Here is a 27,920-nt window from a genome sequence, read left to right on the forward strand (position 1 = left end):
CCCTGGGGGAGGAAAAGGATACCAGTATCTTTACCTTTTATAAATTCTTCAGGTAGGTCTGCCAGCATGTATGAGCCAAGGGTAAGAATTCCCCTGCAGCTGTCATAAGTAGGTTTTTTGGTCATTTTGTTTTGTTATAGGAAGAGAGACTATTGTTGACCCTCAGCAGAGGTAGCCTTAACTGTATAGCAAGATAGTAAGGGACGCTCCAGAAGGATGAGGTGGTAGTCACTGATGGATGGGGGAATCACTGTATTACCCTCATATCCACATCCATTTAAAACACAGTCAGAAGAAAAAGACAAATGACATGGTCTCAAGGTGACGAAGGTCTCAAGGTCTCAGGCAGAGAGCAGACAAAGTGGAAGCCAAGGGCAGAAGTAAAGAAAATGGAAGGAAAGGCAGCCCTCACTTGCTTATCATATACCTCTGTTTAAAAGTTATTAAAAGCATAACAGTGCACACGCGTCATGCATTTTCCGTCAAAATAATGAAGAGGAAGAGTGAGGACAGGCGAAAAGGCCACGACTTTCAGTTAGTGAAGCAAACACAATTCCACATCACAGTGGAAGGCCTAGGGCAAGGCCTGATCATAAAGTGAATTTCCTTTAGAACTCACTAAAAACAAATAGTTCTTCCTTTGAGTATTTTAATACAAATATATTGGTAAAAATACTTATTGAACAAATGCAAACTGTACCAACTGACTGAAAGATTTAGAGACACTGGGAAGCAGGATGGGCTGGTAGAGGAGACCCTCAACCAGCGGTTTGTTCTCTAGTCAGTGTCGTAAGTGCGGCCCCAGTGATGGACCTCAGGGACCTCCCCAGGGTCTGTACCCGCCTTATTCCAGAGAAGCACTTCCTAAATTGTCATGTGTCTTCCCCCTGGCTCCCTTCTGGCTCCACCCATAGTTAAGATGTGAAGAAAAATAAAACTTCCTCAGTGAAATGCACTTGGGAAACACTGTACACAGTATGCCCTTGTTAGAGATTTCTGCTGCACTCAGGCATGTTTAAAGGGCATCAGAATATTTGAGAGGCTCTGGGAGACGAGAATCTGTGTACCTGACCCAGCATTTCCCAAGTTTATATCCCCTTCCCTGTCTTTGCTTCACCCCAGAAATACTCATCAGCTTCGCACAGCCAACTGGTCTCCTCCAGCAGACGGTTTGGGAAAGGCTGTCTCACGGGTACAGGTATTGCATCTTCTTGCCACACTGAAAGGATTACAAAGATTGACAAGACTTACCAAGAAGTTCTACTTAATATCCTGAGAGTTCAGAGGTTTGCTTAAATTTGGCTTCTTGGTACAGTTGTTTAGCTTTTGCCCTATCATTCTCCTGATTGACACGTCATCTGTGTTGGGAAATAATTGCTTTGTGATTCCTGTAACAACAACAACAAAACACAGAAAAACACTTTATCAGATGGGAGTAGAGTCACAAAAACAAAGAACAAACCAGTGGTTACCAGTGGGGAGTGGGGGAGTAGGGGAGGGGCGATGTTGGGCTGGGAGGATAAGAGGTTCAAAGATTATGCATAAAGTAAGTTATATGGGCTTCCCTTGTGGCTCAGCTGGTAGAGAATCTGCCTCCAATGCAGGAGACCCTGCTTTGAATCCTGAGTCAGGACGATCCCCTGGAGAAGGGATAGGCTATCCACTCCAGTATTCTTGGGCTGCCCTGGTGGCTCAGCTGGTAAAGAATCCACCCGAAATGCGGGAGACCTGAGCTCAATCCCTGAGTTGGGAAGATTCCCTGGAGAGGAGATAGGCTATCCACTCCAGCATTTTGGCCTGGAGAAAACAATCCATGAGGTTGCAAAGAAGTCCGAAATGGCTGAGCAACTTTCTCTTTCACGTTCATTGTACAACCCGGGAAATAGAGCCAAAATTTTATAATAACTGTAAATAGAGTATAAACATTAAAAACTGTGAAACACTATATTGCATGTGTGCATGCTCAGTCACTGAGCCGTGTCCGACTCTTTTTTTACCCCATGGACTATAGCCGGCCAGGCTCCTCTGTCCATAGGATTCTCCAGGCAAGAACACTGGAGTGGGTTGCCAGTGGGAGATCTTCCCCACCCAGGGACTGAACCTATGTTCCCTTGCATTGGCAGGTGGAGTCTTTACCACTGAGCCACCTGGGAAGCCCCGAAATACTATACTGTACACCTGTAATTTATACTTGAATAAAAATAAGTAAATTAATTAAAACCCCACATTATCGGGCCTTTGCGTATTAAGATATGAACTGAGATAAAACACCAAGCACCCTAATTTTTGCCTCCATTTTGAAAAAGCAGCTCAAACACCCGTGAGATATTTAAACAGACTACATAGGCAGATTTTCCAAAGCAAAGCAAGAGATAACTAGTTCTATATCATAAACTGAGAACATATGTATGAGTCTTCCTACGGTACCACCCAGCTTTACCCTTGTTGCTTGTTCTGCGTACCACGTGCCCTTGACCCAAAATGCTGAGAATTTATTTTTACCCGTTCCCAGCATCAGCTGAAACAAGCAGATTCTGACTATTTTCCAACTAAGAAATGAAGTGCTATCAAAATACAGAGAGCTGGGATTCAGTGAGTACTTAAAATTGTTACTTGATAACCTAGATTATTATTTTAAGGAGATTAACTTAAAAACTGTAGGTAGGATGGTTACATTAACCTTCATTTTTCTGAATGAAAGATAAGGGATATTTCTAACCAAAATAAGAAAAAGAATACAAGATATGAATAGTTACTAAAATTTTGTTGGAGTGAATCTTGAAACTTTACTCTTCTAAAGCTATGAATTGTATGAATTCAAATTTTTCAGTGATATAGAATTCATTTTTATTTTAATAACCACTTGAAATTTTTTAAACTAATTAATTTGGGGCCATGCTGGGTTCTTGTTGCTGCTCATCAGCTTTCTCTAGCCATGGCGGCGCACAGTGTCTTTCTCAGTAGTTGTGGTGCTTGGGCTTAGATATTCCTCGACATGTGGGATCTTCCCGGACCAGGGATCGAACCTGTGTCCTCTGCATTGGCAGGCAGATTCTTAACCACTGGACCACCAAGGAAGTCCCATTAACCACTTTTAATGTAAGGCTGTTCCACAAAATTCACCATGTATCATAAGAGGTTTCGGCTTCCCTGAGATATTTCTCTCATAGAAAAATAAATTTGAAGAAAAAAAGGTAATGAAAGAACAGCTAAATGTTGAATGGTAAACTAATTTCAGATTCATGTGAGACAATATAATGCAATCATATCACCTATAATTTCTTGAACTTCATTCTGATTCATAGCTGGTTTCACGGCCTTGTCCCTTGAAGTAGAGGATTTTGCCCCCGTCAGGCTGTGTGTGGCCATGTATTCATTTGTGTAAAGCACTTGCATTAAATCATTAATGAACTTCTGAGGCTTGCTCTTGTTGCAACGTGCAATCTGCCATTTTTCAATCTTGAACTAAAAAATTAAAAATAATAATTGAAATAACTGAAAATGGAAAGGAATATCTGAAGAAATATATTATTCATTGAATTAATACAGACCAGAAAACAAAATCAACATTCTTTAAGGTGATGCCCATATATTTAATATATATTAATATATATATATATATATCAGGGGTTAGAGTTAGATGTTTTTTGAGATAGATTCCCAATATTTATGAGGTATTTGTTCCGGAGTGTATTCAAATTCTTGTCATGTAATCTGGATTTGGTGCTTTAAGGATTATTCCACCCTCAACTGTTCCTACTGAACAGAATAATGGCCCACGGACAATAACCACATCATCATCCCTGAAACCTGTGAGTGTGTCACCTTATATGGGAAAATCAGCATTGCAGGAGTCATTAAAGGACCTTGAGATGGGGAAAGTTGGAGAGTATGCTGGGTTATTCAGAAAGGCCCAATCTAATTATGAGACATTTTTAAATTTTACCTTTTTTACACTTAAAATTCATGTACTTTATTGCCAGTATGAATATATATTTACATACACACATACATATATAGTTTTATGTGTATAAATATATACACACACTTAGCAGTGTCTGGTACATAATAAGCACACAATAAGTGTTTAATAATAATAAAGAAAATGGCTAACATCTATTGAGGGCTCACATGAGCCCTCTGAACGCAGAAGAGCGGGCAAGAAAGAAGACACAGAGGAAGGAGGGACTCGAAGAGTGAGAGGGGTTTGCCTGCTCTGACTGGCTTTGAAGATGGTGGGAGAAGACCACGAATCAGGGCATGGGGGAACATCCTTCAGTTTACAGCTGACAAGAAAACAGGGAGCTCAGCCGTAGCGCCACAAGAAATTGAATTCCAGAACCCACAGGGCAGGAAACAGCCTTCCCCTGAGCCTCTAGAAAGGAAAGAACTAGCCAGCACCTTGGGTTTATAGCATTTGAGTTTGTAATATTATAAATCACTCAGTTTGTGGGATCCTGTTATATCGCAGGAGGAAACTGGTACACTAAGATTCAAGTATTCTGAATGCTAGATTGTGAGCATTTACAGTTATTAGTTGCTCTTGAAGGCATATTTTCCCAGGCTGATTCTAACAAACTTGTATTTTTAGCTTCTGTTTCTTGATTAAGAGAATTTGGTAGAGAAGACAAAGAATTGTGTTCAGCCAGCATGTACAGGCTGAAATTCACCTGGTCTCAATAATACAGTTTTATAACCTTTAATGCATAGTTGTCCTCCCTGGTTTAAGAATTTTCTAGTTTAATACCTTCATCATTGTTCACCATTTACTTTCTAAACTGGATATTTGCTTCACAGATATTAGATTTACTGTAAAAAAATTGTTCTGTGTCATCAGAATATTGTGATTGACCTAAAATTCCATAAAGTGATCTGATAAGACAACGACTATGTTGTTCTGTGGTTTTCATTTTGCCTGTAACTGCACCCCAGAGAAAGATGGGACAGTCTTCCCACTAACCTGTTTCTCATCCGTCTGATGGTCTTCCTCAGCTTTCACGGAGATGGGTGAACCGGAGTCAGAGTTAGAATTACTGCACGTAGAAGCAAAAGAATCTGGTGAGGAGTTATTCGCTGCTCTCCAGAGGGTGGATGCGGATGTGGACAGGGTTCCTCCACCCTTGAGCACTGCCTCTGCCATACCGACCAGTTCCTCAAACTGAGTGACGGCCTGCGGTAACACTAAAATGGCGAGAACGATGTTTTTTATTGTGTGTCTATGCATAAAAGTATATAGAACAAACTGTTAACACTTGCTACATCTGGAAAATAAACATGGTAAGAACAGTGATTGGAACACATTTACTTTTTATTTTTCAATAATTTAATAATTGCTGAATAATAGTAGATCAGTGTTAAATCATTTGGTTGTTGTATCCAAATATATATGCATTACTTTGTAACTTAAAAAATGCTTTTAGAAGTTGATTCTTTTTCTAATTGCTAATGGTATTTATTACTTGAAGGTGCTTAATCTCTTGTTTGGAGACATTACTGATTGCATCACCTTCCATCAGGCCAGTTTAAGTGATAAGATTAAATAAATCGGTTTCTCACTAAATCTTCTATAATCTTAGTGTATGATTTGCCAGGGAGTCAAATGACATCAAATTATTAAAAACTTATGGTCACAATTCAAATCTATGTGTTCACATATAACAGATGGATTTTGGTAGTCAACTTGAATGTTCTCTTTGTTCCTTTTTTAAAATGGAAACTCACACATTCATAGGTTTCATGCCTCCATGTAAAATGGTCTTCTCTGTTGTTATATCTAGTTTGTTTCGTAAGGACAAATAACACTTTGTTGGAGTTGGAAGACACTTTGAACCCTGTCTAATTCAACTCCTCACTCTGTGGTTGGGGGTAATGGCTGGTAGAGAAGCGAAAAGACTGGAACTTTTTTGTATTTTTCTAAGCATATTATTGAGCTACACAATCTTTAGAATTATAGATGATTACTGAACATCAGATATAGTGATGATATGTCCAAATCAATACATTTAATACTATGTTAATCTGCTGTTGGACATCTAGGTTGCTTCCATGTCCTGGCTATTGTAAGCAGTGCTGTGATGAACACTGGGGTACACGTGTCTCTTTCAGTTCTGGTTTCCTTGGTGTGTGTGCCCAGCAGTAGGATTGCTGGGTCATAAGGCAGTTCTATTTCCAGTTTTTTAAGGAATCTCCACACTGTTCTCCATAGTGGCTGTACTAGTTTGCATTCCCACCAACCGTGTAAGAGGATTCCCTTTTCTCCACACCCTCTCCAGCATTTATTGCTTGTAGACTTTTGGATTGCAGCCATTCTGACTGGTGTGAAGTGGTACCTCATTGTGGTTTTGATTTGCATTTCTCTGATAATGAGTGATGTTGAGCATCTTTTCATGTGTTTGTTAGCCATCTGTATGTCTTCTTTGGAGAAATGTCTATTTAGTTCTTTGGCCCATTTTTTGATTGGGTCATTTATTTTTCTGGAATTGAGCTGCAGGAGTTGCTTGTATATTTTTGAGAGTAGTTGTTTGTCAGTTGCTTCATTTGCTATTATTTCCTCACATTCCGAAGGCTGGGACATGGAAGCAACCTAGATGTCCATCAGCAGGTGAATGGATAAGGAAGCTGTGTTACCTATACACAATGGAGTATTACTCAGCCATTAAAAAGAATACATTTGAATCAGTTCTAATGAGGTGGATGAAACTGGAGCCAATTATACAGAGCGAAGTAAGCCAGAAAGAAAAACACCAATACGGTATACTAACACATATATATGGAATTTAGAAAGATGGTAACGATAACCCTGTATGCGAGACAGCAAAAGAGACACAGATGTATAGAACAGTCTTTTGGACTCTGTGGGAGAGGGATAGGGTGGGATGATTTGGGAGAATGGCATTGAAACATGTATAATATCATATAAGAAAAGAATCGCCAGTCTAGGTTCGATGCAGGATACAGGATGCTTGGGGCTGGTGCACTGGGATGACACAGAGAGATGGTATGGGGAGGGAGGTGGGAGGGGGGTTCAGGATTGGGAACACGTGTACACCGGGGCAGATTCATGTTGATGTGTGGCAAAACCAATACAGTATTGTAAAGTAAAATAAAATTTTAAAAAATACTATGTTAATAGAAAAATAATAGAAAAAGACCTGCTAAAGAAGAAAATCTTATTCTATATTTTTCAATTAACATTTGCTAAGCACCTCTCATGTGATAGCCAGTTGCTCTATCAGCAGTTATTTATTGAGCACTTAATAATATCAGACATTTAGCTAGTTTTTACTCTGCAGCAGGTGCTATTTTGGGAACTTCACTATGTTCATTCCTTTACTCCTCATTGCAATTCTCTGAGAAAGGCATTAATATAATATTATCACTACCTGTAATTTATAGATGAGGAGAATGAGGCAATGAGAGATTAATTAACCCATCAGGGTCTACTCAGTGAAAAGAAGAGCCAGCATTCAAATTAGGACTCTGCCAATCCCCTGCTGTAAACTACAATGTTACACCAACTCAACATTTGCTCACCACTCTGTTGGGTGCAAGGAATGAAACCGGGAGCAAAACTAGATGTGGTCCTAGCCTTTTGGAACTGGGACAGGTGGGGAGCACTCTTTACCTAACAGTGCTGTGTGTAAGCATTTGGCCTGCTCAGAAAGAAATCTGATCACCAGCCCTAAACCCCACCCACCACCCCCCAGTTTCTCGGAAGGAATCTCTATACCCTTGAATTTCTTCAACAATATCAGGAGTGTCACGGTGAGCCCCTCAGAACACATCTGACTTATGTTTATGCTAAGGCGTTTCTCAGGGTGGGGACAATCATACAGCCTAGTCTTAGGGCAGAAGCTGGCGATGGCCAGAAAGCCAGAAAGACCTAGAGCCTGAGTTCAACCCTGTGAGCTGTCAATCAATCAATTATGCTTACATAATGAACCTTCAGTTAAAAACTGTGGATGCCCAAGCTCGGAGAGCTTCCTGGGTGGACAATCCTCTGTGTGTATTGTTGTTAACATGTAAAGACTAGGAGGTAATGGATCCTGAGGACAGAAATTTTTCACTTGGAAACTGATCAGACCCTGCCCTATAGGTCTCTTCCAACTTTGGCTAGTTCTAATTTGTATTCTTTCCTTGTAATAAGTATAACCATGAGTATCACAGGTTTTGGTGAATTTAATGTCTTTAGCAAATTACTGAGCCTGAGAGTGGTTTTCGAAAACCCCTAAATTTGCAGTTGGTATCAGGTGTCTCAGAGAAGGCGATGGCACCCCATTCCAGTACTCTTGCCTGGAAAATCCCATGGACGGAGAAGCCTGGTAGGCTGCAGTCCATGGGGTTGCTGAGAGTTGGACGCGACTCAATGACTTCACTTTCATGCATTGGAGAAGGAAATGGCAACCCACTCCAGTCTTCTTGCTTGGAGAATCCCAGGGACAGCGGAGCCTGGTGGGCTGCCGTCTATGGGGTCGCACAGAGTCGGACACGACTGAAGCAACTTAGCATCAGGTGTCTTAGCAGACTTGGCCATCTAGAAGACAGTGCACTTAACTTTGTGATTTGGGTAATTCAAGGTGCATGCAAAGAAATGAAAAACTGCAGTTGTTAAGACCACTGAGGAGAGCCAAGTCGCCTCTCCTCTAAGGGAACGGGCACAGAGGGCTTCTCTGGGGCAGTCAAGAGTTACCTGAGAGCTGCGGGCTGAGCAGGAATTAAATACCTGCAGTTCACCAGGAGCATAGGAAACACAAAAACACAAGTTCTGTATTTAAGGAACTGCAAGAAGGCCAAAGCTAGACTGTAAGGAGAAAAAGGGAATTTCGTATAAAGTGGGTTTTAGAAAACATTCACTGTTTTTTCTAATAATGAAAGCTGTACATGTTCCTCAGAAGATGTCCTTCTTGCCAATTCTATTTCTGTATCTTTGTCATACATTTTCTTTTGTATAATTAGGACTTGCTACATCCACAGCATTGTATCATGGTTTTTTTTTTTTTCAATTAAGACCATACATTGAGTATTTTACCTATTTTATTAAATCTTGGAAAATATGACCTTTTGAGGTATAATTTGCTTGCATCAAAGGCAAGATCTTACATAAATTCTGAACAGGATATAAGTAGGTATAGGGGGATGAGTTTGACAGAAGGATAAACCCAATTAGCACACACTAATATGCTCATAGAATGTTTCTGTCTGCCCAGAAAGTTGCCTCATGTTCTTTCCAAATTAATTCCTGGACTCACCTCAAAAGCAACGACTAATGTGACTTCTTTACCTGTTCTAGAATTCCATGTAAATGGATACAAGTGGTATATTCTCCTTTTTTTGGTCTGATTTTTGTTCTGCATAACGTTTTGTGATTCATTCATGTTGTGCCAGTTATTCATTCTTTTTTTTAGGAGGATGAATATTATTTATTTTTTATTGAATTATACTTTATTTATTTATTTATTGAAGTATAGTTGATTGACTTGAGAGTTCCTTGGACTGCAAGGAGATCAAGCCAGTCAATCTTAAAGGAAATCAACCCTGAATATTCAATGGAAGGACTGATGCTGAAGCTGAAGCTCCAATACTTTGGCCACCTTATGTGAAGAGCCAACTCATTGGAAATGACCTTCATGCTGGGAAAGATTGAGGGCAAAAAGAGGAGAGGGCAACAGAGGATGAGATGGTTGGATAGCATTACCAACTAAATGGGCATGAATTTGAGCAAATTCCAGGAGACAGTGAAGGACAGGGAAGCCTGGCATGCTGCAGTCTATGGGGTCACAAAGAGTAGGACACGACTTGGTGGCTGAGCAACATCAACAAATAGTTGATTTACTATGTTTCAGTTATATAGCAAAGTGATTCAGTTATATATATATACACACACACACATACACACACATATATTCATTCTTTTCCAATTAAACATACACTTTAATGATTTCCTAATATTTCAAGGTATCGATTCCTAACAATAGGCTCAGAGGTATGAATGTTTCTAAGACTCAGTCAATATTGTTGAATGGCTCTCCAGAATCTTCCAACTTACATGCCCACTAGTAAGGTACCAAGTCAGCCATGTCACTGCACTATCAATAAGAGATGTTCATTATTAACAATGATCTTCACTCTTTTGATAGCTAAAATTTTAGAATAGATTTGCGGACATGGTGGGGGTTGGGGAGGAGAGGGTGAGATGTATGGAAAGAGTAACATGGAAACTTACATTCCCATATGTAAAATAGATAACCAACAGGAATTTGCTATATGGCTCAGAGAACTCAAACAGGGGCTCTGTATCAACCTAGAGGGGTGGGATGGAGAGGTAGATGGAAGGCAGCTTCAAAAGGGAGGGGATATTAAAATTTAAAAAATAAATAAATAAATAAATTCCACAAAAAAAAAAAAAAAGGGAGGGGATATGTGTATACCTATGGCTGATTCGTGTTGAGGTTTGACAGAAAACAACAAAACTCTGTAAAGCAATTATCCTTCAATAAAAAATTAATTAATTAAAAAATTTTAGTACAACTTAAGTTGCAATTATTTTATTATTGTGAAGTTAAATATTTATTGATTGATTATTTGAACTTATCCTATGAGATAGCTATTAGACCAAGGAATGTTAGTACTTTTTCTATTTTATAATGTGCTAGACGGCTTTTGTAAAGTGCTTATAGGAGTGCCTACTGCACTATAAGCAGAATGTATTAGCTTTGCTTTTATTATTAATTTCCTTCCGTCTTAAGAACTTTAAACTTTAATTTTTCATCAGTTACAATTATTTTTCTTGGAGTGTTTATTTTAATTTTAGTATGTTTTATAAGCAGACACATATTTTAAGTTTTTATTTTAGTTAAAAGTAGAAGTCTTTTCCCTAACATACTATTTATTTGTTTAGAAAGCCATTCAGATCAATTAAATATTCACTCACATATTTCATACAGTCTAAACATCTTTCCACTAGTAAGCTTTCTTTCTCCCTGTATATATATTTTTTCTAATCTTTAATGGAAATGTTTAAACGCACATACACAAAATAGTAAACTCTCATGTACTCCATGCCCCAGTTCCAACTCATGGCCAACCTTATTACACCTGTACCTCCGTCTTCTTTCTCCTCACCTGCAAAATTACTTCAAGCAAATCACAGCCATCATTTTATTTTATCTGTAAATATTTTCGTGTATATCACCGAAGGTCAGAAATTAAAAAAAACATATATATATAAAACCATAACACAATTGTTACAACCAGAAATACTTAGCAATAGTTTTTGAATATCATTAAAAAACAAACTAGCAAATGATCAGATTTCTCCTTGTTGTTGTCTTTGTTGTTTTCAGTTTGTTTGAATCAGAATCCAAATAAAGTCCACATATTACAATTTGTTGGGCTTCCAAAGTGGTGCAGTGGTAAAGAATCTGCCTGCCAATACAGGAGATGCAGGAGACACCGGTTGGCTCTTTAGGTCAGAAAGATCCCCTGGAGTAGGAAATGGCAACCCACTCCAGTATGCTAGCCTGGAGAATTCCATGGGTAGAGGAGCCTGGAGGGCTACATTCCTTGGTGTTGCACAGTTGGACACAGCTAAGCACACACGCTAATACAATCCATTGCTGTCTCTTACAAACTATGCTTTTCCTTTCCCTCTTCTAGTTTTTCCCTTGTGACTTATAGTTGTTTTTCGTTGTTGTTCAGTCGCTCAGTTGAATCTGACTCTTTGCCACCACATGGACTGCAGCACACCAGGCTGTTAGTTGAAGAAACTGAGTCCTTCGACCTGTAGGGTTTCCCACAGTCTGGATTTTGCTGATCGCACCCTTAAGAGAGTGTTTCACATATTCTTTTGTTCCTTGTACTTGGTGTAAATTGGTAGTTAGATCTAAAGGCTTGGAAGTTTAAAAATACTTCCAGCAGAGGGCATTGAATGCATGATAACCTTTTGTTGTAATATTAGCAGTCAATGGTTTTTCCTGTGGTCATGTATGGATGTGAGAGTTGGACTGTGAAGAAAGCTGAGAGCTGAAGAACTGATGTGTTTGAACTGTGGTGTTGGAGAAGACTCTTGAGAGTCCCTTGGACTGCAAGGAGATCCAGCCAGTCCATTCTGAAGGAGATCTGTCTTGGGATTTCTTTGGAAGGAATGATGCTAAAGCTGAAACTCCAGTACTTTGGCCGCCTCATGCGAAGAGTTGACTCATTGGGAAAGACTCTGTTGCTAGGAGAGATTGGGGGCAGGAGGAGAAGGGGACAACAGAGGATGAGACAGCTGGATGGCATCACCGACTCGGTGGTGATGAACTCCGGGAGTTGGTGATGGACAGGGAGGCCTGGCGTGCTGCGATTCATGGGGTTGCAAAGAGTTGGATACAACTGAGCAACTGAACTGTACTGAACTGAATGATCACTGCCTAGATTCATTAAATTACAAAGGGTTATGAAATGGTGATATCCTAATTCTTTTCTTCTTCATTTAGCTAAAATTCTTCCACCAAGGGAAACTTTCTCTCATCAACTATTTGGTTACCCTGAGGTTAATTTCTATAATAATGGCAGGATAAACACTTGATTTTTCAGTCTATATATGCCAGTTTTCAAAACAATGAGTTGGTTCTTTCAGATGGTCATTAAGTTTTCTCTCTTTTGAATGAACTCATGCATGTAAACACACATGAAAACCAATTGCCACAGTCATTATTATTGATGCTTCAATGATAATTTTTGGCCAGTAGGAACCTCTTCCAGTTGACGTGTTCACATGGTCTTTGCTGACCTCCTTCTTTCCCAATAGGACAACATTTTCATCTGCATTTCCCTTCAACGCTCCTGACAAGGCTCATCTTGTCCATTTCCTGGGCAAGTTCTGGAATCAGCTGTTTCTCCAGGGAACCCCAGCTCCTTTTAGTGGGAAACAGTATTTCGAGACCATAACCCAGGTGCTAGAAGCGCTCTTTGCTATTGGTTTCTTGTTTCTAGGTCTCTTCAGTGAATATTATTAGAAAATATGCATTATTAATTTTCAAAAATAAAATTCATCTTGTGTTGAAACTCATTCAAATTCAGAAAATGAAGTTTTAAGTTAAACTGTACGGTTATGTTTTTAGTATGCCATATGGTGTGAAACGAGAGCCTAACTTAAACCTGCCCCTCCCCCAACACTGGAATGTCAGTTTGCCCAGCATCCTTTGTTGAATAATTCATCCTTATCCTAAACGGCTTGCAGGACTCACTACGTAGTAAATTGCCAGGCTCACTATGAAATGAAAATGCAGGACTCCTTGTTCAAAGCTTCTTCAGAATTTGAATCTGATGACAGCAACACCTTTAACAAGCATGTGGGGCTTTCGTATGAGCAGAGCCCTGTGTGGCTGTGCTGGTTGCCGTACAGCAAGAAGCAAACACTCTATGCTCTTGCCTTGCCAGCCTGTGCTCTGAATGCGTTGCATGTCACCCAGGGCAGTCCTTTCATCATTTCCATTTATCTCACACTCAACTACCCAGCTAGTAGGTGGCAGAGCCAGGGTTTGAACCCAGATGGCTTGATCCCTCTAAACCATGCCCGTGTGCCCTAGTGGCTCTGGGGCATTTCTTCTCTGTGTGGCAGGCATTATCTGGGAGTGTGTGTTCTGTTCCGTTGATCTGCTCCCTCCTGTCCTAGCAAGTTGCTTGGAATTATCAGAACCACATGGTTTCATGTTGACAGTATGCCCTCAGATTCTTTTTCAGAATATTCTTACTTGGTTTTGCCTATTAATCCTTTCAGGTTAACTTTAGAATAATTATTGTCAAATTATCCCAAAGATAAAAACCCAAAACAAAGCAATTATTGACACTTTGACTGGGATTCTATTCCATTTTGACTGGGATGCCATTGAACTGGCATCTTCTCATCTATGAATTTGAGGTCTTTCTATTCAGATTTTGTATTTTTTTTGTTTATCTGTGGCCACACTGAGTCTTTGTTGCTGCATGCGGGCTTTCTCTAGTCGTGGAGGGCGGGAGCTCCTCTCCAGCTGTGGTGTGAAGGCTTCTCCTGTTGCAGAGCATAGGTTCTGGACTGCAGGCTCGTTAACTGTGGTGCACCAGCCTTGTTGTCCCGAGGTATGCGGGATCTTCCTAGTCCAGGGATCGAACCTGCGTCCACTGCATTAGCAGGAGGCTTCTTAACCACTGGGCCATCAGGGAAGTGCAGATGTGTGTATTTCTCTGTTGAGGTTTTAATTTCCCATCATAGATCCTACACATTCTGTGCCCAGTTGCTAGCTGTGTCTGACTCTTTGTGACCCTATGGACTGTAGCCCTCCAGGCTCCTCTGTCCATGGGATTTCCCAGGCAAGAATCCTGGAGCAGGTTGCCATTTCCTCCTCCAGGGGATCTTCATCTTCCCAACCCAGGGACTGAAACTGTGCCTGTGTCTCCTGCATCTCCTGCATTGGCAGGCGGACTCTTTACCACTGAGCCACCGGGGAAGCCAGCACACTTCTTGTTAGGGTAACTAGTAGATATTTTATAGCTATTTGTAATTAATATGTGCAGATTCTTTTTATTTTTTAGGGATATAACCAGCCGTTTCTGATCTTTAAGAAAATTACTGTTAGATTTGGGCTACCTATTATGTACTAGCATTTATTTTTTAAATACAATAGGCTTATAATGAAAAATAGGAGTCCTCTGCCCTACTGCTGGGAGAAGGCAATGGCACCCCACTCCAGTACTCTTGCTTGGAAAATCCCATGGATGGAGGAGCCTGGTAGGCTGCAGTCCATGGGGTCACTAAGAGTCGGACACGACTGAGCGACTTCCCTTTCACTTTTCACTTTCATGCATTGGAGAAGGAAATGGCAACCCACTCCAGTGTTCTTGCCTGGAGAATCGCGGGGACGGGGGAGCCTGGTGGGCTGCCGTCTCTGGTGTCTCCCAGAGTCGGACACGACTGAAGCAACTTAGCAGCAGCAGCAGCCCTACTGCTACCACTCTGGATTACCTAGTGCTTTAGAGGGAGAATTTCTAATTCATTGACCTGTTTCTCTGGTCATTACCATTACAGTCTTTAATAATAAGAATAAGCATAACCAACTACTCTTTTATTTTTTTCAGATTCGTACAATTGTTTACTGACTTTCGACTATGTCATCTCTCAGTTTCACATTTCTCTCAGTCATCTCTCTCCTGGAACCCCCTCCACCTCTGAACCAGCTGCTTCCGGCCCACTGTGGAGCTGTTCCCCTGGAATGTCCCCTCACTATTAGTCTGGGGCTACTCTCTGTCCCTCTCCTGAACTGGACTACCATTTTCAGATTGACTTTCTAGATTCACTGTCTCATTTAGAGGAACACACCCTCCCTTAATTTTTGAAAAAGGAAGCGCAGGAAGAACACTGAGCCGTTGTAAGTATGGCAGTATCATTATTCTGTGCTCACAATTGGTTGATGGTTTCACTGGGTATAGAAGTCTAGGTTTAAATCATTTCTCCTCAGAATGTTAAAGGCATTGCTCAACTGCCTTGGAACTTCCAGTGTTGCTCGTGAAAAGTCCAACATCATCTGACCCCCATGTCCTAGCAGGTAGCACGCTTGCTCCCTCTGAAAGCTTCTGGATCTTCCCTTCCTAGTGTTCTGAAACTTCACATTATTGTGCCTTAAATAAGCCTTTTGGCTTTTGGTGGCATCTTTCAGTCTAGAATTTTATGTCTTTCAGTTCTAGAAGTGTACTGTATTTGTTTTTAAGATAATTTCTCCCTTTTCTCTCTCCTCTCTATCAGGACCTCTTTTCTTTGGATGTTTGACCTCCTGGACTCATTCTCTGTTTTTCCTAATCTCTTTTATTTCCCTTTTCTTATCTCCTTGTTGCGATATCTATAAGACTTTCTTAACTTTCACTTCCAGACATTTTATTGATGTCTTTGACTGTTCCTTCCTTAAACCACCCGTTTCACAGAGCCTCCCTCTGCTCCCAGCATTTTCTCTGTTTCCTGTGACCTCACTTTCCCCCTTTGTTTCCATCTCTGCATTACATGTTAGGGGAGTTCCCCCAGTGATCACACCCTTTCCCTCAACTGTGCCCAGTGTCCCTGAGTTCATGGCTTTGGATCAGCCTCTCCTAAGAGAGCACACCCATCCTTTGCTGCGGGAAGGGTGGAAGTTGCCAGCTGCACAGGAAAAATGTGAGACTTTGGGTCCTAAAGGGTTTTGAGGAAGTTTTTCAATGACTCCTCCAGTTTTCACACTATCAGGACTAACATAATCCCTTTCTCAAGCACAATTCTAAGCCTTCTGTGGTTCTCAGCTGTGATGTGGCTTATTTCCTTTGCCTTCCTCTTCCTCCGTCCCCTGCCTGTACCTCCCCCCCGCATCACAGACACCGAGCTTTCAGATTTCTCCAGATGGACTCAGTTACCACTCTTCCATCTGCTCTCAGCTTCTCAAATTCTATCGGCATCTTTTATCTGCTGTGGTCTCCTTTTGAGTTTGCTTGGTCCTTGTGGTTTTATGCATTTTAAGTTTCTTTTTCATAGGATTTCAAGAAAAGAGGGAGATTCACACATTTAACTAAAGCTTTGTTAAAAATCAGAAACAAAGGGAGACCAGCCTTGAAAATTCCCCAAGCAGACAAAACCAGTTAATCACACAAACAAGGCTTAATTTAGCTTGTTTTGCAAGACTTAACTTGTCCTGGGCCATTTTTTGTTTTCATCTCTGAAAAATCATAAACAAAACTTGAACTGCTTCCCAAGGTTGATATCAGGCAACCACTGACCAATTCCCTGCCATTAAAAACAATTCTAATATTATAACCAATATTATAAAGAAGTGTAAACAGTCACTGCTTTCTCACTATACAAGCTGCTTTATAAAAGTATACCCCTGAGCCTCATTCCATATTCTGATTTGAGTGCTCCTGATTAGCAAACTGTCTTTTTGATGTGAGCACAATAAACTTTTAATGATTACTACTTCAGTGATCCATTGGTTTTACTTTGCCTATGTCTGAAACTTTGACAGCTTTCTGCTATATTTAAATGAACCTCGGCAAAACTTAATTGAGTTTTCCTTCTTTACTGACATCTCTTTAGTTAATAGAGTTGAGTTTTCAGCTAAGGCATTATTTTTCCTGGGTATATATTCACCCTTTACACGTAGTAACAATTTAATAGCTTTCTGTACAGAAGAGATATCACTTCTTTCCTTCTCTATCTTATTGTGCTGGTTAGTTGTGGTTCACAAGATCTGTTTCAAATGTTTAACGTGCACACAGAGCCCACACATCTGCCATCCTGAATGTCTAGAATGGCATATATGTTCTGCCCTATTTCTTAGTTAGTAGGCTTTATAGACAGAAAAACTGATTCTTAGTTCAAAGAATACCGCTGAGCAAAAGATGACTAACCACCATGCACTCTTCTCTCAGATCCCTTTCTTACTTGGATTATACATGAAATTTCAACTTTTTGATATCGTCCCACTTCCCAACTATAGATTCACAAGGAGACCTACTATGACCCACATTATTTTAAAACACACACGCTCTCTCTCAAATCCCCATCCTCTTTGACCACCTATTTTTTTCCCATAGCTTTTTCCACTAGCTAACATAGCATGTAATTTATTTAATCACTATTTTTCATGATCTTGATTGCTTGCCTCACTGGAATGTGAGTTTCACGAGAGCAGGGATCTTTTGCTATTTTGTTCACTGGGTTTTCCTAGGTACTTACAGCAGTGCCTGATATATAGAGGACTTTATAAATACTGGTTGAATGAAGAAATGCATGCATGAATACTGCGGTGGCAGTTGGCAGTTCCTGACTCTTCCTCTTCGCCTGAAGCCCAGCCAATAGCCAATTTTACTTTGGTTTCCAGGAGTACATTCCAGTGTTGCACATGTGGGGGCAGACAATATTAAATATGGAATAGAGGATTTAGGGTTGCAAATATCAAAGAGGAAACAAAGCAAGGGAGGGGATAAAAAGCGTTGTGAGGGAAGAGGGGCTGATAGTCTAAATGGAGAGAGTAAGTCAGGGCAAAAATGAATTTAGAGTGAAGTCTTGAAGCATGTGGGGGTGCAAACCACACGGATATCTGGGGAAGTAACATCCCAGGCCAAGGAGAAAGTTGGTACAGAGGCCCTGAGGTCAGATCACCTCTGATGTATTCAGAGGGAAAACAAGCGGTCCAGGCTGGGTTGAATCACAAAGAAGGAGGGGGAGAGAGTAGAAAACAAGGCTAGAAAGGTAGGTGGCGGGGAGGTGCCTGGATCCTGAAAGGATTCTAGGTCATAAAGCTGACCTTGGTTCTTCCCCCTGTGAGGTGGACATGCACCAAAGAGTTTTCAGAGAGGAACGGCATGAGCTGGCCTCCAAGCAGCAGGGTTGTAACTGCTGCGTATTGAGAGGGGACTGCACAGGAGCATGAGCAAAAGTGCAAGACCAGGGAGAAAGCCGCCGTGAGAGCCGGGGGAGAGAAGCTGGTGATCTGGACTAGTCTAAACCACAGATATTCTGAAGGGGAAGTTGGTAGGATTTGAGAAGAGACTGAGTGTAGGATGTCAAAGCACAAGAGAGCATCGTGATTTTTGACTTGAGAAACTTTAACCACGCAGTTAGCCTTAACCAAGACAAGGAAGAAGGAAATACAGAGAAGGTGGAGGGGAAGGCTGGGCACACGGATGGGACAGCCGGACCTGAGATACCTGCCAGTCATGTAAATACAGCCAGACAGAGTCGGGAGCTAAAGGGAGAAGTCCAGGCCAGAGGTACGTCTGAGAATCACAGTTACTGTTGAATTTAACGCCATAGAATTGGACATGAGCCCCTGTGGAATGCACGCAGACAGCAAAGAAAGGAGTCCAAGGGCTGAGCCTGGGCATCCTTAGATATTTGGAGGGTAAAATGATGAAATGAGGCAGACACACAGACCAGGGTGGAAAGCTCAGCAGCACATGAGGAAACAGGTGTCCTCGAAGCCAAGGGAGGAGAGGAAGCCAAGGCGTCAAAAGTAGCAGGCACTTAATGGGACCCTTCAGAAATGACCTTTGGGGTCAGCAATATGGAATATTGTGGGCTGAACTGTGTATCCCCCAAAAGGAGATGCTGAAGTCTAACCTCCAAAATCTCAGAGTGTGACCCTATTTGGAAATAGGGTCTTACAGATATAATCAAGTTAAAATGAGGTAGGCCTTAATCCAAAATGACTGACATCCTTATAAAAAGGAAAACTGCAAAAATCTCACCAGGAAAAACCATCAGTTATAAAAATGCAATATTTAAGATGTACAAAATAAAGAGAGAATAGCTTGGTGGTGGAATAAATATCTTATTTCCGTTCACATCTCCCTGTTTCTACTTAAAACTAAGAAGCCTTCAACTTAACCAATAACTGTAGGAAGGCATCTGAGCCATCCCACTGTGTCGATCTAGCTCACGACATTTCTGCCTCCCAGAATACTGCAAGATCGTCTTCTTTATTTCCATGGCCACAGCCCTGTGCGAGGCTGCCATCCTGCTAGGATGAGGACTGGAACACCTTTCTGAGTGGTTCTCCCCACTTTCCTTTCTGCGCTCCTTGCACTCATTCTGTACACAGCAGCCAGAGGGATGTATTTTCAAAACACACTATGTGTTTACTGTTTTATGTTGGAAAGAATGCTTTCCAACACAGAATATAATTCAGCTGTAAAAATAGTGCCTGATGCCTAACTACAAATGGGAAACATAACTAAAAAAATAAACACCTAAACATAATATGCTAACAGGTTCTGCCAAAAAGGCATTATACCAGGGGAGTTTTAATTTTCTTGGGCCTCACTTTCTCCTTTGTAAGTCTTCAATGGAATGGGATTATTTTCCACTCCTCCCAATTCTAAATCTGAAATTTAATATATGGAATCTTTAATTCCAGTGATTCTATAAGGGATCACCACAGGCCCCGTTTTCTAGCGCTTCATTAGCAGAGGGGAACGAGATAAGTACATCGTGAACACATTAATCTATCTCTTGTCTAACTGATCTTTTCTGTCTAGGCCTATATTAAATGCTCAGTAAATATTTGTTGTACATTATTAAATGAATACAACATTTGGTATTTTTTAGGAATAATCTAAAATTTTCTAAGCAATAAACTGAGGATTTGATAGAGTGTATCCATGTTAAATTGTGTAATCATAGATTTTCTTAAAATGTAGTTTTTAAGTTTTTCTCTAAGGCACTGATTTTTTCATTCTTGACAACTGATTTAAATACTTTCCATTCATCAAGTATTTTTCTTTTTATCTAAAAATGTCAATTTTCTCCAGGTTTACCTTGCAGCATGACCAAAGACTGTCGAAGGCGGCTGTTTTCTTTCCGGATGTTTGTTAGTTTTTGTTTCAGCCTTTTTATTTTTGTGCACAATTCCTCCTTTGACAGTTCTGCTAGAGGCTCTTCATCCTCACTGGAGCTTTCACCAGGCAGAAAGGCATTTCCCGAATATGGGTCTCTCTAAAATACAAGGCAGGCACAACAAAAGCATCAAGGCAGCTTTGTGGTTTATCCTGTGTTCTGGATGCTGCTGGGACTTAATCAGACCTACAGGCTCCTGCTCTCCCAGGAGGGAGCTGGGTCCTTGCAAGTGATCTAGCCTCAGCCTGGTCCTCCACCAGGCAGGGGAGCTCAGAGTAGGGGAGGACATCAAAGCTTCACACACACGTCTTTCTCAAAACAGTCATCAGGATTCTGACTTTCAGCTTAATGTCAGTGAAAAACACAAAGTAGAAAAATAGAATAAAAGAACAGAAACAACCAGAGTGCTATTCAGATCTTCATAACTCATCCACATCCTCCATTTTTCTCCCATTGTCTCATCCTCAGCCTCTCTGTTGAGACTAAGCCATGAGGCCAATTTGGGAGTTTATTCCACCAGAGAAAGGAGAGAGATTTACCCAGAACAAAGCACTGATGTTTACCTTTTAGTTTAAAAGATATTTTTTGAGGACAGCGGGACAACAGTCTGAAATGTGTACACTTGAGCTGTAAAACCTAGGCTGTGTAGAGAAAGAGAAAAATTTCTCAAGTTATAAAGCTTATCTTTATATTTATATAAATCTAAATCTGGGAAATTACAACAGAATAGAATTTATAAAGGTCCAAACCTAGAAGCCTGGAGTATGTTTATAAAAATAAACTTCAAAGGAGAAGAGATAGAGGCACGTGTACACCTGAAACTGACACAGCACTGTCAATCAGCTACACTACAATACATTTTATAGAGAGAGAGATAAAGGCATGGCATCAAGAAAGCTCCTGCTGGACAGGAGGGGAAGAGACTTCCTGGGGCCGGGTTGAGGAGCAAGAGGGATTAGGGACAAGAAAGACAGAAACATTCGTGTCTGCTCTTCCTGCCCTGACCTTTGTGGGAATGGAGGTGGATCACCGGGGTCAGGGTAGATGCCAGAAACCTCCAGATGAATGAAGGCAGTCTAGGCAGCAGGGTCGGCTCCAGGCTTCTCAGCGCACCATAAACGCCTTAAATAGGCTCCCTGTCCAGCACCATCAGGGCAACACAGTGCCCTTCTGGGCCCCAGATCAGAAATGGCCAAAAGGGGTGTGTGGCCAGGTGAACCAGAGACAGTGTCCAGACCCCTCGGAAATCAGGCAAAGCAGCTGGAGAATCCGAATGGTCCCTGTGTCCTGGTCAGGAACTGGGTACGTGCTGGGGGAACAGGGGAACAGAGAGGCTACAGTGACAGAACCTTACAGAAGATGGCAGTGGGTTCCAGCACGGCAAACATCAGTAGACAGTGCCAACAGGCCCCCCAGGGGGCTGAAGGGACCCCTGTGCCTCAGCAATCACAGTACGGACACCCAGGAACCACAAAGAAGACTCGAGCCCGGGTGGAAGAGCAGTCGCCCCTCCGCAGACGCTGCGTGATGTAGACGAGTCCTCAAAACTTGAATCATTTCTTAGAAAAAAACAGGAAGCGGAGGAGGGTGAGAGTCTAGTCTCACTGAGACTTAAATCATACCAATATCTCAAAGGGACTTTTAAACCCCGGAAGACTCTAACTGTAATTTCACTGTCAATGGACAAGTTCAAATTTCCCATCCCCCCACTTCCTTGTCAATCAGGGAAGGAGAATTGAAAGCCAGGTAGGATCAGTTATAGGAAATACAATTTTGTTTTTGTATGATTGATAATGTATACATTTAACCTCACTCCTTATTTTACGAATATACAAATCTATATATGTGTATATATTTCATTATTCCATATATGTATGTGACATATATTATATATATATATATATATATACTGGTAATAAAAGTGACTATTGTCCTATGTGGGCAAGTAGTTAATGTATACACAGTAGATGCATACATTTTAAATTAAAAGATGATAGATTTGGTTAAATAGAAATGAAATATTTTTGAAAAAAAACTGAAGGATGCCTATTGAGATCATAATTCTATGCAGAGCAATTGGAAAAAAAAGCAGAATACATGATCTAGTTCTTACAGCAATTTCATACAAGAGAGAAATAAAATCAAGCTAAAGCGAATCCATTTGTAAACATCATTGGAAGACAAAGTTAATAGACAATAGATTTAGCTGCTGCTGCTGCTAAGCCGCTTCACTCGTGTCTGACTCTGTGTGACCCATAGAGGGCAGCCCATCAGGCTCCTCCATCCCTGGGATTCTCCAGGCAAGAACTCTGGAGTGGGTTGCCATTTCCTCTCCAATGCATGAAAGTGAAAGGTGAAAGTGAAAAGTGAAAGTGAAGTCGCTTAGTCGTGTCTGACTCTTCTCGACCCCATGGATTTTAGCCCACCAGGCTCCTCCGTCCATGGGATTTTCCAGGCAAGAGTACTGGAGTGGGGTACCATTGCCTTCTCTATGATAGATCTAGAGAAGATATCTAAAACCTACAACAGATAAGGTATACGTACCAATCAACAAGAAGAGAACAGGAATCCCTGCAGAATATGTGAAGAAACCCAGCAGAAAGTATAAAAACTCAGTAGAGGTAGGGGCAGTGATGGAGCCTGCTGGCTATCTCCAGGCCTTTGTTCTCCTGCTTCTCTAAATATTACTGTAGGTTTTTAGCGCAGCAGGTGGGTGTCAGCTAGATTACATTTTCCAGACTCCGGGGCATCTCAGTGTGGCTTTGTGACTAAGCTTCCACCAATCAACAGGAGTAGAAACCATGTGTATCATCACTGGGTCATGACCTTAGGAGCAACGGGCATGTTTTATCCTGCCTCAATTTTCCTTTTTCTACTGGCAAAGAGAGAGGCGTGAGGGTAGGTGCTGAACCCGCCACCTTGACCCAGATGCCAAGGCTGTGTGTTCAGGAAGGTAGATAGAGAAGATAAGAGGGATCCTCAACATTGTGGAGCTGCCATAGCAACCAGGGCTCTGCTTCCTGTTGTGTGAAAGGGAAATAAACTATCTTTATACACCACTGTGACGTTTGGCTCTTTGTTACAGCTTTTGCAACATGCATCCTAATGTAGATTCTATAAACTAGAAGCCAGATATCCAAAAAGTGACATATGTTTCAACTACTTAGAGGTCAGGCTGTGAGCAAAAAGAGCACAGGTATAACGTGTTGGAAGGTCATTGACTCTTGTTAGGCCTCAGTGATGACACAGTTTATACACGGTCACCTGCAATGCCTTGGGAGGCAGACCATGTGCTTGTTGAGCCTGGAAAGAGAATGTCTGTGTGCATCAGTGACTTCCTGTCGGTGCTAGCTGGTTTGCAGAAACGGAAGACTTTCTTCATCCATTGACACTGAGAATGCAGTCCCATGTTAAATCTTCAAGGCTTGAAAAAAAAATGATGTCTATATCTAAATTGCAGGAGGTAAGCCTGTGACCTCAAGGCTTTCTCAAGAGCTTCTGTTTAAGTGCTCCCTGCCAGACACTGAAATCCATCCCGAAAGTAAACCTTGGCTTCAGAGCATTACCCTCAAGGCTTTAGTTTCACATGGGAATTAACTCACTGCCAAAAGTTGGAGAGAAAAGAGGCTGGGCAGCCGTAATAAAAGAGGAGAGTTTTCAGGCTTATTTAGGACCAAATAAGATGTGTGGCAGTAGTTAGTTGCAAGGAAACCAAATAGAAAGAGTTTGATCAGCTGTTAAAGTTTTTGAGAGACACAACTTGCAAAAGAAACTATAACACTGGCCTGCTAAAGCAGGTGAACTGTTTTATCCTCAAGGAACCTCTGGACCCCCATACCTGCACTAGCAAATTGAAACGAGATATCATTTTCTCCCCTCACTTACCAAATACATGCAATAAGGACATAAATGCTGTGTTGGCTGCTACTGCTGCTAAGTCACTTCCGTCGTGTCCGACTCTGCGACCCCAGAGACGGCAGCCCGTCAGGCTCCCCCATCCCTGGGATTCTCCAGGCAAGAATACTGGAGTGGGTTGCCAGTTCCTTCTCCAATGCATGAAAGTGAAAAGTCAAAGTGAAGACGCTTAGTCGTGTCCGACTCTTAGCGACCCCATGGACTGCAGCCTACCAGGCTCCTCCGTCCATGGGATTTTCCAGGCAAGAGTACTGGAGTGGGGTGCCATTGCCTTCTCCAACTAATTCACTAGTTTAGTATGCAATAAAATAACAGAGGCTTTGAATAAGTTAAGCTGGCTAGTAACAACTAATCAGTTTTCTTCAGTGATCACTGTTCTTCTACATAGGCAGGATAATTAATTCACGGATGGTCTTTCTGGTCTATCTTCAACTATTCTCACACTACATAATCAATTAGGGACATCTTTTTACAGATATATGAAGAGAACACAGGTAGCTTTACGGAAGGTGAGTTTGTTAAATCTATTTGTTGTGACAGGGAACTTCTGACACAAAAATTGCTCACTGCACACTGAACCCTGGAGAAGTGATGAAACAAGACAGCTGATGTTAGGAGGTATATGGGAGTGGGGTAGGGTGAGAAGTCATGGATAAATTAAAAACTGGCAAGTATCTGCTGAAGCAGAGCCACTTTTTAGGGGGCATAAGAAAAACTGATAAGTCACCATTTTGGTCTCTTTAGAGAAATCCATTTGTTGTTAAGAACTTAAGACCATTTACTACCATTCATCCCTCAAAATGCAGTAGTCACACTATTTCCAGAAGGATCCTAAAAACTGTAGTGCAAAAGGAATCTAAGAAAAGAAATAATTACAAAACTATCAACATTTATCAAAGAAATGTGCTCAAAACAGTGACTTTTACAAAAAATGTGAATTTGCTTTAAATGAAAAAAGAATTCTGTCTTTGAAAGATCAAAGACTCATTTCACAGATAACTTATACTGCGTTAATGACTTGATTAACAGTGTACAAATAAGGGTCACAGACTTTTTTAATTAGGTCTAAGCAATCAATATAAATACTGATGGGGGAGTGTTTTGTATCCCAAACTCCAATATTCCAGCTTTGTGTCCTGTCCTGTTATTATAACTTGTAAAAATCTTAACAACACAGTGATTCAAGTTTTTGTAACTTCAATGATGTGTTAGAGAACAATGCATCTTGATTTGAAGAATTTATTGTATCCGAAGGCCGGAACAGTACTTGATCATGATGATTAAATATATAAAATGATAAGTGATTCCTCAGGGTGTCAAATGTCTTATTTTTTAGTTCTGAAGTGGCATCCATGTCTTTAAACTCCCCTGCAATATGAACTATACCATAACAGGTAACTGCAAAGGCCAGAAGTGTCTGAAGAACTTTATCTATTGGCAGTGATTCATCTTCCTTTTCTGTTAATTGCCTATAAGAACGATGCTGTGCAGTGGAAAAGGCCGCATGGGCTAGGGCAAAGAGGCCAATGCCCACCAGCTCCTTCCATAGCAGGGAAGCACAAACACGGAACCCCTGAGGCGCTGCTGCTGGGCAAGCGGACCAACGCACACCTTCTGGAAAGTAATTTCATTGTCATATGAAAGCAATTATCCCAGAGATGTTCTCACGCTGTTTCGTAAAAGGACATGTATATGGACATATACTTTGTCATTGTTTGTAGTACTAAGATGCCGGAGGAAATCTAAGTCTTCATCGTTGGAGGAAAGCACATGTGAAATAATGAATGCTATGCTTTGTTAGACACAATGAATCATGTATAATAGCAGTATAGACAGAAGTTAGAAGCAGCACTGATTGAAAAATCAGAAACAGACTGAGGTGTATATTATGATACCAGCATACTACTAAGTGATGTGCAAGACGATGGAGCCATAATGTACAGTACAGCGTGATTTGTAGAAAGAAGACTGGAAACAAGCCATATCCATGCTAGGGGCCTGGATAAGTGAAAAAGGGTACATACGCCCAGGGGGTGCTGATGTACAGAAGAGAAAGTTCTTTATGCACTAATAGAAAGATCTGCAAAATATGCTAAATAAAAAAAGCAAAGTACAAAGCAGCCTATCTAGTAAGTTACTCTTTGTGCAGAAGAGGGGATAAGAATATCTACATTCAGTTTGCTCTATTTTAACAAAGAAACACTGGGATGATAAACAAGAAAGCCAAACATGCGGTTCTCTGAGATGGGGGCTGGGGAGTAGGGAACAGGATGGGTAGGAGATGTTTTACAGGCACACACACACACACACACACACACACACACGCACACACACACTATATATATATATATATATATAATATGATATATATATAATGATCATACTATACATTATATATATACTATATACTATATATACACTATATAATTCTTAGCCTTTTGATTTTTTAATTACCCAAAGGTGCTTCATTTAATTTTTATTTTATTTTAAAAATCTAAAATTTTATATTGGCGTATAGTTGATTAACAGTATTTCATTAATTTCTGGTGAAAAAGGCTTCATTTTAAATTTAGGTTCCTGACTCTGTGCTTGTGCCTCCAACACTTTTACAAGGATTTTCTGTCCCTCTATAAGGAAAGAATGTGTAATCCAGTCACGGACACACTTGGCAGACACAGACCCACCATATGCCCAGCTGAGATATTTCATTTCAGAAAACCTTGTAGGATCTTTTGGTCTCACAGAGCCAACTTCTCAAAGTCAGCCTGGGCACATTCCACACGTGGATTTTGGTACTTCCCCAAACTTCTGGGTTTAAAGGTAAACAATTCTATTGCCAGGGGTTCAAGTCAGTCTAGCTTTGTTAGAGGCTGTGCTGTAGGGCAGCCTAGGACCGACATGTGCCACATGCCGGACTATTCTCGATGCCTCTAGACACCATTCCCAGGGACTAAAAACATATTCTAAACCATAAGAAAAATTAAAAATATATATACACATAAACACTTCATGCATTACAAAGACACACAAAAAGGCACAGAATAAACACATGGATAGTTTGTCGAAAGTGTAGGAGGAGAATACAAGTAGGGAACGCAGATCAGAAAGGAATAAATGAATGAATTCAAACAAGAAAGGGGCCCTGACTACAAACAGCAGTCAAAAAAGAAAAGCAGCCAGTAAATTTTAGAAGACGTGTTCCAATTTCTCCAGTGGTTTGGGGAAGAAAAAAACATTTTTGATGGTTTGCTAATCTTTAATATACCAGGATATCAAGGAAAGTTTGAACAATGCATAATTGGCCACACTTCAATAGAAGTACGTAAGATGTCTTTTGAGTATGTTTCTAATTCAACTTGTTCAATAATAAAAAGATAACATGAAATTTTACTCCTTCAGTTGAATAAAGAATTAAAGGGAAGAATAAATTGAGACAAGAGGGGGAAATGCAGCAGTCAATTGAGAAAGGAGTTGTGGAGTCGCGGTGGACCCCTAGCAGCAGCACACCCACCTGGGCTTTGTCTGGGTCACTGTTCACATTCTCTGACTCCATCGGCTCCATCCTTTTCCTCTTTCCTTTTCTGAGAGCTTGGGAATCAGTGGTTTCCTCTGTTTGAAAGATTTTCTGCAT

General features: G+C 40.9%; 1 protein-coding gene and 2 pseudogenes across 1 annotated transcript; all 3 read right to left on the reverse strand.

Annotated features, from left to right (window-relative positions):
• Positions 1-1,260: 1,260 nt before the first annotated feature.
• Positions 1,261-27,920, reverse strand: BEND6 (BEN domain containing 6). Its single transcript, XM_068961158.1, has 5 exons — positions 27,801-27,920; positions 20,296-20,473; positions 4,961-5,181; positions 3,273-3,465; positions 1,261-1,388 (listed from the first exon to the last, which is right to left on the reverse strand). The coding sequence occupies exons 1-5, from the start codon at positions 27,918-27,920 to the stop codon at positions 1,261-1,263; spliced, it is 840 nt and encodes a 279-aa protein (XP_068817259.1).
• On the reverse strand, positions 25,455-26,278 carry LOC138069624 (ER membrane protein complex subunit 5 pseudogene; annotated as a pseudogene).
• LOC138069625 (large ribosomal subunit protein eL34 pseudogene) lies at positions 26,792-27,304 on the reverse strand (annotated as a pseudogene).

Source organism: Capricornis sumatraensis, chromosome 22 (assembly GCF_032405125.1).
Source record: "Capricornis sumatraensis isolate serow.1 chromosome 22, serow.2, whole genome shotgun sequence".
Lineage (NCBI taxonomy): Eukaryota > Metazoa > Chordata > Mammalia > Artiodactyla > Bovidae > Capricornis > Capricornis sumatraensis.

Excerpts from the sequence above, each read along its gene's own strand:
- BEND6 (XM_068961158.1), bottom strand. The coding sequence starts at position 27,920 with ATGCAGAAAATCTTTCAAACAGAGGAAACCACTGATTCCCAAGCTCTC. Across the intron at positions 20,474-27,800 it reads GTGACCCAGACAAAGCCCAG|AGAGACCCATATTCGGGAAA; the intron begins GTGGGTGTGCTG and ends CTTGTATTTTAG. Across the intron at positions 3,466-4,960 it reads ATCAGACGGATGAGAAACAG|TTCAAGATTGAAAAATGGCA; the intron begins GTTAGTGGGAAG and ends TTAATTTTTTAG.